General features: G+C 50.6%; 1 protein-coding gene across 15 annotated transcripts in view; it reads left to right on the top strand.

Annotated features, from left to right (window-relative positions):
• PACC1 (proton activated chloride channel 1) overlaps positions 1-13,049 on the top strand; it is a 161,125-nt gene extending 148,076 nt beyond the window's left edge. For 13 of the 15 annotated variants that reach the window (XM_051821320.2, XM_051821316.2, XM_070055261.1 and 10 more), the window contains 7 exons: positions 107-316; positions 1,628-1,779; positions 5,738-5,880; positions 7,182-7,326; positions 10,080-10,181; positions 10,279-10,386; positions 12,312-13,049. In XM_051821320.2, the coding sequence (XP_051677280.1) occupies positions 205-316; positions 1,628-1,779; positions 5,738-5,880; positions 7,182-7,326; positions 10,080-10,181; positions 10,279-10,386; positions 12,312-12,473 (924 nt within the window). In that variant the 5' untranslated portion in view covers positions 107-204 and the 3' untranslated portion in view covers positions 12,474-13,049. The remainder of the gene's footprint in view (positions 1-106; positions 317-1,627; positions 1,780-5,737; positions 5,881-7,181; positions 7,327-10,079; positions 10,182-10,278; positions 10,387-12,311) is intronic. The other 2 variants (XM_070055264.1, XM_002717522.5) reach the window with 1 other exon arrangement.
• Positions 13,050-15,531: the final 2,482 nt, after the last annotated feature.

Below are 15,531 nucleotides of genomic sequence, written 5' to 3'. Positions count from 1 at the left end.
GGAGTGGGGGTTGGTGTGCTGGGATGTCACGTCCCAGGAAAGGCAGGTGCGCACCTAGCGGTTGCTGCATGGTGCCCTGGATCATATGGTGCTTTGTTCTTGTCAGGCCTGGACAGCGAGTCTGCCTCCAGCAGCATCCGCTTCAGCAAGACCTGCCTGAAGAACGTCTTCTCAGTCCTGCTTATCTTCATCTACCTGCTGCTCATGGCCGTGGCTGTCTTCCTGGTCTACCAGACCATCACGGACTTTCGTGAGAAACTCAAGCACCCTGTCATGTCCGTGTCCTACAAGGAGGTGGATCGCTATGATGCCCCAGGTAGGGCCCTCCCAGACCAGGCGTCAGAGCATCCACTGGCAAACCCTCCCTGAGCCACTGCTGTTGCACAGGACACAGTGCTGGGCGCTCTGGGCAGGGCGAGGGAGCCCGAGTGCAGTCTGGATGCAGCGCACTCACCTGAGAGCTGCTGTCAGGCCCAGCGGGGTGTGGTGTGTGCCACGGAGGGGCGCGAGCCCAGGAGGTCGGGGAAAGCTTTGCAGAGGTAGGTTTGGAGCTGGGCTTGAAAACAAGAGTATGGTTGGGAAGAGAGTGCTTCTGGGAAGAGGGTCAAGGAGAGGGGAGGGAGGCAGAGGGCTTCTGGATAGGAGGCCAGCCTGACTAGAGCCAGAGGCCAGAGGTGATGATAAGGAGGAATCCCAGCTGGACTATGCGGTGCAGAGGGTGGCTAGGATGGCAAGGCCATTAGATGGTGGGCAGGGGCTCCCAGGCCACACCATGTATTCCTTCCCTGTCCCATTGGGCGTCTGGTCCCCAGTGGGAAGTTGTCTCTGCTACAAAGTGTTCTGTCTGCTCTGCTATGGAGCTGGTGCCAGGCACGCTGGAAGCCATGGAGTGAATGCGGAAGCTCAAGCGCTGTGGCTCAGGCTCTTCCCACTTGGTTTTGTCCACAAGGTGCCCCTGAGTGACTCCCAGGTGGCATGCTCACAGAACTAGAGCTGAACCCCTCTGCCTGGGGCTTCTTACAGCCCCCAGTGTAGCTGATGGTGCCGGTCACTGCTCCTCACTCTGGCTTTGCCATCGTCTTGTATTTGCCCTTCTGTGTTTGCTTCAGTCTCATCATCTATGGGTTTTCCTTGCTCTGTCTAGTCTCTTGGTCTCTCTGAACTTTGATGCCAAGTGCTGCTCTCAGCATCTCTGTCTTTGAAGCTGGGCAGCTACTCTGAGTAGAGCCTTGGATGAGATGCTGGGGCAGGGGCGCGGGGAGGCAGGAGCTACCAGGACGTGCCTCATGCTGGAGCTCCGTCAGAGAAGAGATGAGAGACAGTGATTTCTGGGGAATCTCATGACCCAGAGCCTCTTGGCATATGCGTATGTGGGTGATGGGCAGGGGGAGGTCATGGCTGGGCTCAACCAATCAGGAGGCTGCATTACAGGCTGGTCAGGGGCTTACTGAGGGGGCTTGTGCCTTCCACTAGAATTGGGCTTGGGGATGTGCCTCCCACACTCAACCTTTTTCCTCTGCAGTTAGCCGGGTGGTCTGGAATAGATTGTTGGTGTGTGAGATGATTTCAGTAGCGTGGTTGTGGACTGTGACTTCTGACTCCCGCTTTTCCCTGTTTGTGTCCCCAGGTATTGCCCTGTACCCTGGTCAGGCCCAGCTGCTCAGCTGTAAGCACCACTATGAGGTCATTCCACCTCTGAGAAACCCTGGCCAGCCAGGCGACATGAACTGCACTACGCGGACGATCAACTACACGGACCCTTTCTCCAATCAGACCTTGGTAACTCCCGTTGCCCCGAGCCAGGTCTGGGCAGCTGCTCTGCTAGCCCTGAGGGCCCAGGTCCTCCTCTTCCCAGGAAGCCTCCTCACACTGCCTCAGGCTTCATTGAATGGCCCTCAGGGATTCTCAATAGGGTGAGGCCTTGTCCTCGATGGCAGAATGGCTGGGCTAAAGAGTGGGGCTGACGTGACACAGTCGAGTGGGTTCCCTGCCTGACTGCATGACAGTTACCAGGATACTTTTTGAAAATGCAGACTCCCAGGATCCACATGAGACCAGCTGGATTAGAATTTCTGCAAGGCACAGGGCAGTACCTGGGGATTCTCCAGGGACGAGGACTCCTGGGCCCGGCCCAGCTCAGTTGTCACACAGCACAGCTCAGTTGGGGTATGACAGGTTGGGGCTCTGAGTGTGTTGGGGAGCAGCGGTGCCTGCACAGGGTTTTTCAGGCAGGGAGGAGACTTTCTACGTATTCACATTTTTACTCTTCTACCCCATATTTCTTCAGAAGGGATTGAAAGGGGCCACGTAAAAGTTTTCCAGATGTAAGGGGAAAGGAAGGGTTTCCTAGGCAGAGGAAACTGTCCGTGAAGACGGAAGGGCAGAGGGTGGCAGGTGGCTTCCGTGCCTCCGGGCAGCGTTGCACGGGTGGGCATTTCTGAGGGTCGGTGCTCCTGCAAGAGTGCTGGGCCGTGGGAAGAGCCGCGGGCGTCATGCTGTGGAGCCAGGCTGGCTCCTGGGGCAGAAAGGCACTGTTAGTGGGTTTTAAGATGAAAAGAGGCACCAGAGTTGTAAGTTTGTTTACGTCAGACTTCCTTCTAAAATCCTGCTGAAATTGTTCCCTCTCCTGCAGGAAAATAAGTAGGATACCATAGAATATCAGTAATGCCTCTGCCAACTGAGGGTGTCACTGGCAGACCTGATCATTTGAGGAAGTGGTGTAAAATATAAATAGCGGTTTGGAACTGATTGGTGGAATAAACAAATCTGAGAAAACCCATAACAGAACAGGTGCATGAGAGGGCTGCTGTGGAGGGGCAGACTTCGCTACCAGCCCCCAGCCTGAAGTCAGCACTGCCAGTGGGCTGCCTGGGAGAGCCCCCGTGCGCCGTGGCCTCGTCCAGAGTCCGCCTTGTGTCTGAAGTGCACATTAGGGTGGGAAGTGGCTTCAGAGTTGAGCACCTGCAGATTTCTCCTCGCACTGCCTTTGTTTGCAGGGAGTTTATTTGGAAACTTGTAGGCTTCTGGCTGTTTTGTGTTGAATGTGAAAGTCACTCTCCTTGAGCATCTCACCCCTTGGTTTTACAAATCTTCAGGTTCTCGTTGATTCATTATTTTCTGGTTCCTCTCTTGTGCTCAACTTAATGGTATTAGCTTGTGCCAGATGGCTTGCTCTGTCTGGCATTGTGAGGGTCCCTGTCCGTTTCCTTCCTGCCTACTGCTTTCCCACCACCCAGCCTTTAAGCCAAGACCTCATTAGGTTTCTTGTTACAAAATTCCACTTCTAGCTCACAGAGTCTGTGTTAGAGCATAAGCTCAGATCCTCTGTAGCGGCAAAACTCTCAGAATGGTGGCTGAAATGACAGAAGTCTCTGGTTCTGTCTCTGGAAACGGCATAGGCAGTGCTGCCTCATAGGATTGTCCAATGATGGCTTCTGTCTTGTCCCTGTGCTGTCTTCCAGGCACTGTTCTGGTCCACTTGGCTGGCATGTGTGCACATGCCCACTCGTGGGAAGGTGAGAGGCAAAGGGCAAGCAGTTCCCTTTTTTTTTTTTTTTTTGACAGGCAGAGTGGACAGTGAGAGAGAAGACACAGAGAGAAAGGTCTTCCTTTTGCCGTTGGTTCACCCTCCAATGGCCGGCGCTGCTGGCACGCTGTGGCTGGCACACCGCGCTGATCCGAAGGCAGGAGCCAGGTGCTTCTCCTGGTCTCCCATGCACGTGCAGGGCCCAAGCACTTGGGCCATCCTCCACTGTACTCCCAGGCCACAGCAGGGAGCTGGACTGGAAGAGGAGCAACCGCGGCGCCAGCCAAGCAGTTCCCTTTAAAAAAAAAAAAAAGTAATGCTGAGTTGCATGAGTCACTTTTTCCCCCATATTGGGAACCTTGTCACATGAGCCCATCTGAGGCTGGCGGTAAGGTTCCAGCAGGTGACTGCTCCGCTGCGGTCTGGGACCGGGAACGCAGTTCTCGCATACTGGAGGAAGACATCGATAATGGAAACCAGGGACCGTTAGCCTTCTCTGATGCACACTGAAAATTAAATGTCACCCAGAGTGTGAGAGGTAATAGATGGATGAAGACCTCTTGGGAGAATGCAAAGATAACCTATCAGAAGATAAGGGAGTGGCTATATTACTGCCAGTCAAAATGGATTCCAGGGCAAGGGATTGAACGAGGAGTGTTTAATGGTAATAAGTGATTCACTCGCACTAAAGGAGAGTGAGCAGCTGTAAATCTTTGTGTCATTTATATGCTTCAACTGGAGCCTGTTTAAAATCAAAAATAGCCTCAACTTCTTAGAGTGTGGCTTTCACACCTCTCTCTGCAATTCAGAGTTCAGAGAGACAAAAAGTGGTAAGGACAAGAATGGAAAGCACAGTTAGTAAGTGTAGAGTGCATGGATGTGTGTGTATAAAACTCTGACATTACATTCTTTTGAAGACCTGTAGGACATTTCTAGAAAGCTGATAATTTTCTCCCCATATTAATTCATCAGTTAAGTTTCATCACAGTTGGAAGTCCTAATGGTTTTTTTTGTGGAAGTACAAGCTAGTTTTCAAGCACATTTAGAAGACCATGTGTACATAAATAACCAAGATGAGTTTGGGAGGAGTGATGCGGAGCAGACCTGCCTAGTTAGATAGCAAAACACTGTAAAACCATAGGAGTTGCAGTGTAGTGCTGAGATAGGCAGGGACACTTGTGGGCCGTATGAGGGCCTGGAGGAGACGTATATGTTGGCTCTACTTGAATTTAGTATAGGATAAAGGAGGGAGGGGAAGGCCTACACCTGGATCTACCAATTGTTGGGTGGGGATGGGAGGTGGGGTGGGTGGAGGAGCTAGGAGTTAGATTCCTGTCTCATATAATGTAGAAAACTTAAAGCCAGATAGATAAAGTATGTACATGTGAAAAGGATTTTAAATGGGATGGTGTTGCAGAGTAGTCGGTTAAGTGGCTGCTTCTGATGCCAGCATCCCATTTGGGTGCTGATTCGTGTTCCAGCTGCTCCACTTCCCATCCAGCTCTCTGCTGATGGCCTGGGAAAAGCAGGGGAAGATGGCCCACATGCTTGTACCCCTGCAACCAAAGTGGGAGACCGGGAAGAGGCTCCTGGCTTCAGCCTGACCCAGCCCTGGCCAATGTAGCCATCTGGGGAGTGAACCAGCAGATGAAGATCTCTCTCTCTCTCTCTAACTCTAGCTTTCGAATAAATGAATCTTACTAAAAAAAGGGTTTTAGAAATATTGAGATTATTTATGTATAGAAAGACCATAGAGGTTTCAGTCTATTAAATTGAAAGCTTCCATGTAACACATGGCATTAGAAGCAAAGTTAAAAGTGACTGGAAGAAAACATTGGCATATAGAACAAGGGCAAGTGACCCTTCTTACTAAATGAAGAACTTCCATCACATCGCACAACTAGCCAATAAGCTAAGTGGGCTGAGCATGAGTTGCCTTGTGTTTGCTTTGGGCGTTGTGCTGAGAAAACTATGCAGATCTGAGCAGGAGCCCCAGCTGAGGCCCCAGCTCGCTGAGTAGCTGGTGGTCATGTGAGAGGCTGCTGGGGGAGGAGCTGTGGGCTTTCTAGGCTGTGCTTCTGCCCTCTGCCCCAGAAAACCCTCCTGTGCCATGCCTGAGGCCAGGGCCCGGAGGGATTGTTTATACGTAAAGGGTTATGGCCTATAAACCCTGAGCTTCTGAGACAGATCCCGGCCCTTGTCTCCCTACAGAAGTCGGCCTTGATTGTCCAGGGACCCCAGGAAGTGAAGAAGCGGGAGCTGGTTTTCCTGCAGTTTCGCCTGAACCAGAGTAGCGAGGACTTCAGCGCCATCGACTACCTCCTCTTCTCATCTTTCCGGGAGTTCCTGCAAAGGTGGCCTTTCAGAGTCACGCTGGGCTCACTCTCTGCTTTGATTCTTACTCCAGTCTTGCCTGTCTGTCATTAGGCTGAGGACATGGCAGGTGAGGGCAGAGGCAGGGAAGTGGTGCTGCCCGATGACGCACCGGCTCAGGGATGGCCCTCATGTGCTTGGTGCTCCGTGAGACGCCTCGCTCCAGAGTTACACGAGGCTGCCGTGGAGGACCGTGCTGGCTGCTCCTGGAGAGACCCTTGCCTGGGGATGCTGAAGAGTAGAGGAAGTCCTTTGAAGGCAGGTCCCCTGCTCGATGCCTTGATTTCCCTGCGGTGTGCACGGGAACCATGTCTTGCCCTTGGTAAAGGCTCAGTGTGTGTTTGCCGTAGGTACCCCTCTTAGGAGGGTGTGAGGGGTGCAGGGCTGCACACTCTTGGTGTTTGCTTGTGAATGTCCCCTGATCATCAGAAAGGTCCTGTCTGCTTCATGCACACTGCTTTGGGAACTCTCAGTTGCCAACTCTGAGGCCTAAAGTGCACCTTAGCAGTGAGAGCATTTTCTGCATGTGCGGGAGCTGAGGGCGACTCACTCCCTACCAGGTCCTGCTCAACCAGGGAGCTCTGTTCGCAGGTGGAGGGGAGGCGGCCACGGTGGCAGAGTGGCCAATGCCACTCTGTCCTTCCTGCCCTGGAGCTCAGAGCCTCTGCTCTAGCGGCTTCCACCCATTCTGCCACCCGCAGTTCTCTCCCTTCCTGGCTCACACTGGCCTGATTGCCTTCTGGAAGAGTTCCCAGAAGGCCCTGCCTACAGCTCAGTGGGTGAGCTTCCTCGGTGCTGGGCTGCAGTTGCTACTTGCTCCTGTGCGCTTTGGTTTTTCTGCATGTGCAGTGCACTGGGGTGTTCCTGTGGCTGAATGCTCCCCGAGGAACCCTCTTTTCCTCTCTGCTCCTTCGAGAGGGAGACGACAGGCCAGTGAGGGCTGCCTTGAGTCCTGCGTTCTCTGAGAAGCTGGGAGCACTGTGGCGCTGGGAGCTTCTGCAGACCTAAGTGCCAATTGCCTTGGGAGCAGGTGGTAGGAATGATGAGTGGGAGGGGGGAAGCATCCTCCCATTGGGAGATTAATGATTTCTGCTTTGGCTGGTGACTGACAAACAGCCCCACTGAGGCAACCTAAATTTGGGGAAGCAGGGAGTGGGCAGCGTCCTGATTGCGCTAGCAGAGAAACAACTTGAAGTAGGGCCTGGAGTTTGAGTCCGCCCACATTTTAGTTCCAGTGCCCAGCTTGGATTGACTTGGACCTTTCTTCTCTTTGCCCACCAAGCCCAGACAAGGTAGGCTTCATGCAGGCCTGTGAGAGTGCCTATTCCAGTTGGAAGTTCTCTGGGGGCTTCCGCACCTGGGTCAAGATGTCGCTGGTGAAGACCAAGGAGGAGGATGGGCGAGAAGCAGTGGAGTTCCGGCAGGAGGTAGGTGGCTCCGGGTGTGCTTGGAACTGCTGGTGACTTCTCCATGGTTGGTCTGGCATGGGGGAGGAAGTCCTTTGAGCAGAGTCCTCTGGGTGATTTGTCCTTTGCCAGGGTGAGAAGGAATCCCATGAGGGCTTCATATGCTGTGCCAGGGTCTGCATGTTCCTAAAGGCAGTGCGTGTGCTGGCCTCACCTCTGTCATAGGCAGCCCTCAGAGAACAGGCATAGGCAGTGGGGATCGCTGTGTCATGTAGAGGTGGGTACCTCGTCCAGCTGTGTCTGATGCCTATAGGCAGTGGCACTATGAGAGGCTGGTGGTAGCGTAGTTAATCAGTTCCATGCCGGGAGAGAGGCTACAGGCAGTGGCCTCTGATGGGTCCTGTTTACCATGATCCCTTGGGAGGCAGCAAGAAAAGCCAAGCTTTCTTTCTGTATGTATGTTTTTAAAGATTCATTTATTTATTTGAAAGAATTAAAGAGAGAGAGAGAGGTCTTCTACCCGTCCATTTATTCCCCAAATGGCTGCACTGCGGAGCTGTACCTATCCAAAGCCAGGAGCTTCTTGCAGGTCTCCCACGTGCGTGCAGAGTCCCAAGGACTTGCACATCTTCTGCTTGCCCATGCCTTAGCAGAGAGCTGGATCAGAAGTAGAGCAGCTGGGACTCAAACCGGCGCCCATATGGGATGCTGGCACTGCAGGCAGTGGCTTTATCTGCTGTCCCCTGTATTTTTTTTTTTTCTTCAAAGATTGATTTATTTACTTGAAAGACCACAGTAGCAGAGAGGGGAAGAGACAGAAAGATTTTCCATTGGCTGGTTGACTCCCCAAATAGCCACAATGGCCTAGGATGGGCCAGACCAAAACTAGGAGTCAGGAGCTCCATCCCCGTCTCCCACATGGGTGGCAGGGACTCAAGTGCTTGAATCATCATCTACTGCGTCGCAGGCTCATTAGCAGAGGATTGGATTGGAGTAACCAGGACTGGGAGGGGAACTCTGATACGGGATGTGAGTGTCGCAGGTAGCAGCTTAACCCACCTGCTCCTTCTGTATTCATTTTATCTTACCTTTTTAACATTCCTATTTTTAATGTTTTAAAATGTATATAACATTAGAACAGTAATAGCATATGCTGTATCACAAAGTTACAAATTTAAATGTACTGGGTGCATACAGAAACCTTTTAAAAGGGAGAGCTACTCAAAATGCTTTTAGCCCACTGGCCTGGGGGCCAAGATAGGATCCTGGAAAGATACCCCTGTAATCTTGACCATGGCAGCAGGGTTGGAGATGGGAGATCTTGGCTGCCTCAACAGGGCTGTTGATGGGTCCCCATGTCTGTTTCTGGGGCTTCCACCTAGGCACTGGCTTTGCCTTCTTCCTGCATCCACGTCAAGAGCCAGACTGTCCTGTGCACGAGTGACCTGGTGCTGCGGAGGAAGCAAGAGGAGACATGTCCTCTCCCCCTTGCTCCTCCTTGGGGGTAGTCCAATTGGACTTATCCCTGAGGGCCAGCATTAGGAAAGGTCTGGGTTGAATATAAAGACTGACTGGGCCATCTTTGGCCAGCTCTGTGTAAGTCTTGAAACTGCCACTTTGCATGCCTTGAGTCCTAGGCCTGTTCCGGGTTGGATTCTCAGAGAGGCTCACAGCTGGTTTTCTTAAAGGGGGCAGGCCATTTTTTCCTGCCTTAGGAGATGACAGTACCTCCCCTCCATCCCCTGCAATAGATCAGTAAAATAGTCCTATTTTGTAAGGTAACTGTCATCTCCTGGACTTTCACGCCACATTTTGTTCCAGGAATTCCAAGTCCTTTCTCATCTGGGCCCACACCAGCTCCGAGAAGGGGGCTGTGTGTGTCCATTCACCCTGCAATTGGGTACAACCCCATTTACCTTAACTCTCCTCCAGCTATGATGTGAAACCAGAGGGGTGAAAACCCCAATGGACCTATAAACTTGAAAACTCTTATTGTCTAAATTCATAGTCTTTTGGTGGGATCATGAGAGCTTTTGAACAAAACTAAAACTGTTTTCTATCATGTTTTGGAGTTTAAGATGTTTTCACGTAGCTTGTTTCTTATGGCCCTCACCAGATGCAGTGAGGTAGGCATTTTGTCCTGTCTTATGGGTGGCAAAGCAGAGGCTCAGAGCAGGCCGTGGACCCAGGCCTCTGCCTCTGGAGCCTGTCCCTCTCTGTTATGGCACACAGCCTTGTGTTATTTTTATTTGAAAGGCAGAGTCAGAGAGACAGAGAGAGGTTTCCCATCTGCTGGTTCACTCTCCAGATGGCTGCAACAGCAGGGGCTGGGCCAGGCTGAAACCAGCTTCTTCCAGGTCTCCCATTTGGGTGTAGAGGCTCAAGGACTTGGGCCACCCTTCACTGCTTTCCCAGGCCATCAGCAAGGAGCTTGATTGGAAGTGGAGCAGCTGGAACTGGGACCAGTACCCATATGGGATGCTGGCGCTTTAGGCAACGGCTTAACCACTACGCCACAGTGCTGCCTCCCACTGGTAAGTATTTACAGGGAGTGTGTAACGTGTCTCTGAGGCTGTGCTTTCTCCCTGGAGACTCGAATGGTTGATAGACCCAGCTCTGCAGGTCAGGATTTTAAGTTTTGAAGTTTTTATTGCTTTAATTATGAATTGCTACGGTAGTTTGATTATGGTATATTTGTTTAATTAGGTACCTAATGACGAGTTTTAGAACTAATCCACACTGCTTATTGTACATCCGGATTCTCTTTCCCAAAGAACCATGGAAGCCAAGGTAAAGCCTTGGGTCTGGCACCAGTTTCAAGAGCTCGTGTACATGAAATTTTTGGCTCTCAGGATGCTGGTGTGGGGAGAGCCCAGGTCCGAGTTCACCTTCTGCTCTGTCTTCTGCCATGGCCCCGGGCAAGGGAGTCGCACCCAGAGGTGCCCACGCTGCTTTTCTCTCTTCTGTGTCTAGACGAGTGTGGTGAACTACATTGACCAGCGGCCAGCCACTGAGAAAAGCGCTCAGCTGTTTTTTGTGGTCTTTGAGTGGAAAGATCCTTTCATCCAGAAGGTCCAAGACGTGAGTACGGTTGAAGTCCTGAGAGCATCCCCTGCCTGCAGCATTTGCCTCGGCCTTGCAGACCGGGCTCTTCCATGGCCCATGGCACTGCGGCTTTGGCTTCAAGGACGCTGGTATTACATGTATGGTTTGTGTCCTCCATCACCAGACCGTAGTCTCTATAAAGGTGGCGTCCTCCTCATTTTGTTCACCATTCATCTGCTATCTAGCAGAGTGCCTCGCACAGAGTAACTGCCGTATCTGCTGAGTCATATTAACTGGATAAACTAGGTAGAAAGCATTGATTTACTCCACGGATCATTGTTACTGATGGTCACTTCTTTTTGGCAGAGTCCCTGTTATTTGTGGTAAGTCAGCACAGAAAGGTATGGATAATGAATAAACTGTCAATTCATGCTGAATCGCCAGACTCGCAGCCTTGGAAAGGGAGCAATGATTGGTCAGCTGTGCCCTCGAAGCACTCATGACCCGTTGTCCACCAGAGCCAGTGTGGTCTAATGTTGATTGGCATTCAGGTTACCACAGGATGTCCCCACATGATCATGGCTCAGGGTAGGCAATTTTTAACTGAGACTCACTCTTGTAAGCTTCCAGCCCCAGATCCACTTCTGTGAGGCGGACGTGTTCTCTCACCCAGTTACTGCTGTTTGTTGTAGATTGGAAGGCTGTGGACGAGGGCGCATGTGCAGAGGCTTAGAAATACCCTGTAGAAAGGAATACCTTTCAGCTCTGCATGTGAAATGTGTGATTGAATTTTTTTATGTTTATTTTCATCTACTTGAAAGGCAGAGCGACAGAGAGGAGGAGAGAGAGAAAGCTTCCATCTACTGGTTCACTCCCCAAACGCCCGCAATAGCTGGGCCTGGGCCAGGCTGAAATCAGGAGCCAGGAGCTCCATCCGTGTTGCCCACATGGGTGGTGGGGCTCAAGCAGTGAGCCGGCACCTGCTGCCTCTTGGAGTATGCACTAGCAGGAAGCTGGATTGGAAGCAGAGCAGCCAGGACTCAAGCTGCTGACAGGATGTGGGTGCCCCAAGTAGTGACTTAACCTGCTACACCCCAGCACCTGCTCCTGAACTTTTAAAAACCTCTATCCGGTATGAGAAGCCTATCGGGAACCATGCAGAGACCCAAACATGAGGCAGGCTTTACTTTGGCCAGTCAGCTCCCAGCAGTCCTAAACGAGAACAGTGGTAAACCACTGTGCATGTGTGAGCGCTGAGGCTCCGACTATCCAAGGTCACCCTGCTACATTGGGTTTAAAAATGTTTATTTTTTTCCATGCTTGAGCATTCAGAAATCCAAGCTAAAGCCTCTACTTTGAAGTTTACATTTAGTTAAGGAGTAATCTATTGGCTTAAAGTGGTAATTCCAGACAGTAAGTATCTGTCAGAGGAGTTTGTGGCACAATATGTGTGGCTATGCCGAAACCACAGAAGGTTTGGCTTGGTGCTCAATGCCCTGACCCTCTGAAGGGTTAGTGAGGGCTTCCAGCACGGGAGCGCCTGGGCCAAGAGGAGCCAAGGCCTGGAGGTAGGAAGCCCTGAGGTGAGTCTGGGAGGGAGAGGAGACGCCTCACGCTGAGTAAGTGGGAGACGGGGAGAAAGGAGAGCTGACCTCCGTGTACGGTTCTGGGAAGTGTGTCTCATAGCAAGACCGCTCCTCACTGTTGGGTTAGGCCGCGGAGGCCAAGCCTCGTGTTGACAATCTTCTTGGCACAGAGCTTCTTGGGAAAACAGTTTAGTCTCTGAATCACTGTATTAGGGGAGGGGCTTGTGGTTTTCTCTTCTGCGGGTCTGGTCTGAGTGAAGCAGAGTTGACAGTTTCAGAAGTCAGGTGTTGATCTCGCCCCAGGCCAGAACTGTAGTGTGACTGACTAGTCAAGATCAGAGCGGGTGGCAACCTGTGTTTGCTTTTGTTTCACAGATAATCACTGCCAACCCTTGGAACACTATCGCTCTTCTCTGTGGGGCCTTTTTGGCATTGTTTAAAGCGGCAGAGTTTGCCAAACTGAGCGTGAAATGGATGATTAAAATTAGGAAGAGGTACCTTAAAAGAAGAGGTCAGGCAACAAACCACATCAGCTGAAGTCGCCCTGTGATGTTTGTGGAACCGCCCGTGTTCCTGGAAGCTCTCGTCACTTCCACCCTGCACACCGAGCTACCGGCGAGTCTCTGCCGCCTTGAAGAAATGAGGCCCTGCTGGGAGGACCCCTGTCAAACTGCAACCTCCAACCCGGCCCCCAAGGAGGCTGATTAGAGCCTAATGGGAAAGACCCAATGGTAACCTAAGAGCTATTTAAGTATTTAAATTATTCACGAACATTTGAAAGAGCCGCCCAGTGACTTAGGCTCCAGGTTTGTGAAAGCCACCCTTCGTCCTTTGTGGCTCGCCGTGTAGTCAGTGCCCTGACACAGTGATTACGGCTCTGCTCTTCACTTTAGGTTTTCCCCTGGACGGAGAGTGTGATGATTTCTTTTTTTTTTTTTAAACACAGATCTTGTTGAGATGGACGGGACGTGCTTTGAAACCTACGCATTGTACATAAGGGCAAAACACTTAAGACTTTCCTGCCTCTGGTGGGCTCTCTCCCCGTTTAAACATAAAATGAGACCTTAAAACTACTGGAAAGTGTAATTAAATTTCGTATGGATCGATTAGTCACCTGCCTGTTTGGCTGGAATATTTGTTGGTGCAGATATGAGTTCGACATGATTAACACTCAGAAGCACTAGGATAGATGTATACAGTAGATGCTTACTCAGTGTATCTTGCTGATTTCATTAACAGGTAAGTAAGTTAGGTTAAATCAAAAGGAAGGAGTGAGTGTGCCAGTGTCAACAACTGCTAAATCAGTAGGCACCAATAGTGGTTCATCCTGTGACTTCCAAAAACGAGTTCGCTGCACTCCCAGGCGGACGGCTCTGACTCCTGACGTGCGTGCTGACTGCTCCCAGGGAAGGGTGGGGAGGGCATGGCGATGACGGCAGGAGGCAGGGAGAGCGACAGAGTAAGCTGTGGTGACTGTTCACTGTGTCCTGCAGAGCCGCCATCCGAGAAAGGGGCTCTCCGCCTGACGCTGCGCTGAGACAGGTACCGCTACAAAGAAGTCACAGGCATTTTCCACATTGATCGAAGGTTGTAAAAATTGTTTCCAGAGTTTTGAAGTATTTACATACCCGTTGCATCTGAAGAGGACAACTCACATGTATGACTAGGGCATTTTTCTCTTGTGTCTGATGGCTAGCCAGAGGCTGTTCTTTGGTTGAAGTATTAAAGGTGAACTTGTGTAAGAAAATACTCCCTGCTGCTTTCTGCTCCACAGGAGCTGGAGAAGTCAGGTTGCAGCCTCAGTCTCTACAAGTGCAAAGCCAGGCATAGAGTTAGATTGAGAGAACTCAAGAAGAGACGTGTTGTCCCAAAGCTTCCCTAACGATGACCGGTCAGTCAGTTTCATGTGGCCCACATAGCTAATAAAGTGGCCTCCGTGAACACAGTGGAACTATTTCCTGTGCTGTGGAAAGTTGAGACACATCACATGTGCTTTGGATAGCAGATGATTAGGAAGGGAGTGAACCTCTTTACTGTTCAAAGAGAAATAGATTTCAGCAACTCTTAGTGCAGCGCGTCAAAACCCACTCTGGTTGCCTTCAGTAAAAGAAATACGTATGTCCCTAAACACACCAGGAAAAGAAGACCTGCTCCTTACTCTCTGGACAGTCAGGAGCTTGCCTTGCCTTTGACGTTAGATTGTGGTGTCCCCGTAGTCAGCAGTGCTGCCTGGCTTTGGGTTAGCGTGGAGACTGGAAGGAACAGCTCGATCTGGGTGGCCATGCCAGGGTGGCCCTGGAACACCACTGCTCGAGAACCCTGGGGGTGTGAGCCGCCACACTGAAAGGGAGAGTGAGCCTCTGCTGGCACCACACGGAGCAGGAGCTGCTTTCGCAGCAGCTCAAGTAGGAATAATGTGCACAGCCTGTGCTTGAGTTGAACTGATGTTGAAGAGGAAGTAAACCGGAGTAGTTGAAAACATTGTCAAAACGACAGTTATTACATTGTCAGACACTGCCTAACTTCTCATTGCCCTTCTCCAGAGTGCTATTATTATGGATTGTGGTAATAATCCTTGGCCTATTTTAATCATGTTAACTTAAAAGATTAAGGGGACCATTGTGTGGCATAGCAGGGTAAGCTGCTGCCTGTGATGTCAGTATCCCATGTGGGTGCCAGTTTGCTGCTCCACTCCCAATCCAGTTCCCTGCTAATGCTCCTAAGCAGGGGAAGAAGGTCCAAGTACTTGGGCCCCTGGCACCCGTACGGGGGACCTGGATGAAGTTCAGGGCTCCTGGTTTCAGCTTGGCCCAGCCCTGGCCATTGTGGCCATCTGGGGAATAAACCAGCAGATGGAAGATGGATCAGTCTAACTTCAGTGTGTGTGTCACAGATCAGCTGGCTGCAGATTTCTTTCAAGGTGCTCTTTTCTGTGGGTATATGTGTTGGTTTTTACGCTGCTACCATTCTGTTTTGTGGTTCCATGCATATTAGTAGTGTTTTTCCTAGGTCTGTGAGAAGTATCATTGGTGTTTTCATAGGGATTGCATTGAACTTATAAATTGCTTTGAGTTTGTGCTTTTCTTTTTTTTTTTTTTTGTAAGATTTATTTACTTGAAAGGCAGAGTTACATAGAGAAAGGGAGAGACAGGAATCTTCCATCTGCTGGTTCACTCCCCAAATGGCCACTACAGCTGGGCCTTTCTGCATCTATTGAGATGATCATGAGGTTTCTGTCCTTCATCCTATTGATAGGGGATGTCATGGTCATTGATTTGCATATGTTGAACTATCATTGTACTTCTGGGATGAATTCCACTTGTCATGGTGAGTAATCTTTTTAATGTTCTGTTGGATTCAGTTTGTTTGTATTTTAAGGGTTTTTGTATTTATATTCTTCAAGGATATTGGCCTGTAGCTTTCTTTTTTTGTTGTGTCCTTGTCTGGTTTTGGTATCAGGGCAATGCTTGCCTCTTAGAGTATGTTTGGAAGAATGACATCTTCTGTGTTTTGGAATAATTTAAGAATTGATGTTAGTACCTTAAGTGTTTGGTAGAATTCAGCAGTAATGGGCTCTTCTTTGTGGGGAGACCTC

The sequence above is a fragment of the Oryctolagus cuniculus genome, chromosome 13 (assembly GCF_964237555.1).
Source record: "Oryctolagus cuniculus chromosome 13, mOryCun1.1, whole genome shotgun sequence".
Lineage (NCBI taxonomy): Eukaryota > Metazoa > Chordata > Mammalia > Lagomorpha > Leporidae > Oryctolagus > Oryctolagus cuniculus.
This window is presented reverse-complemented; position numbering and strand designations above follow the sequence as displayed.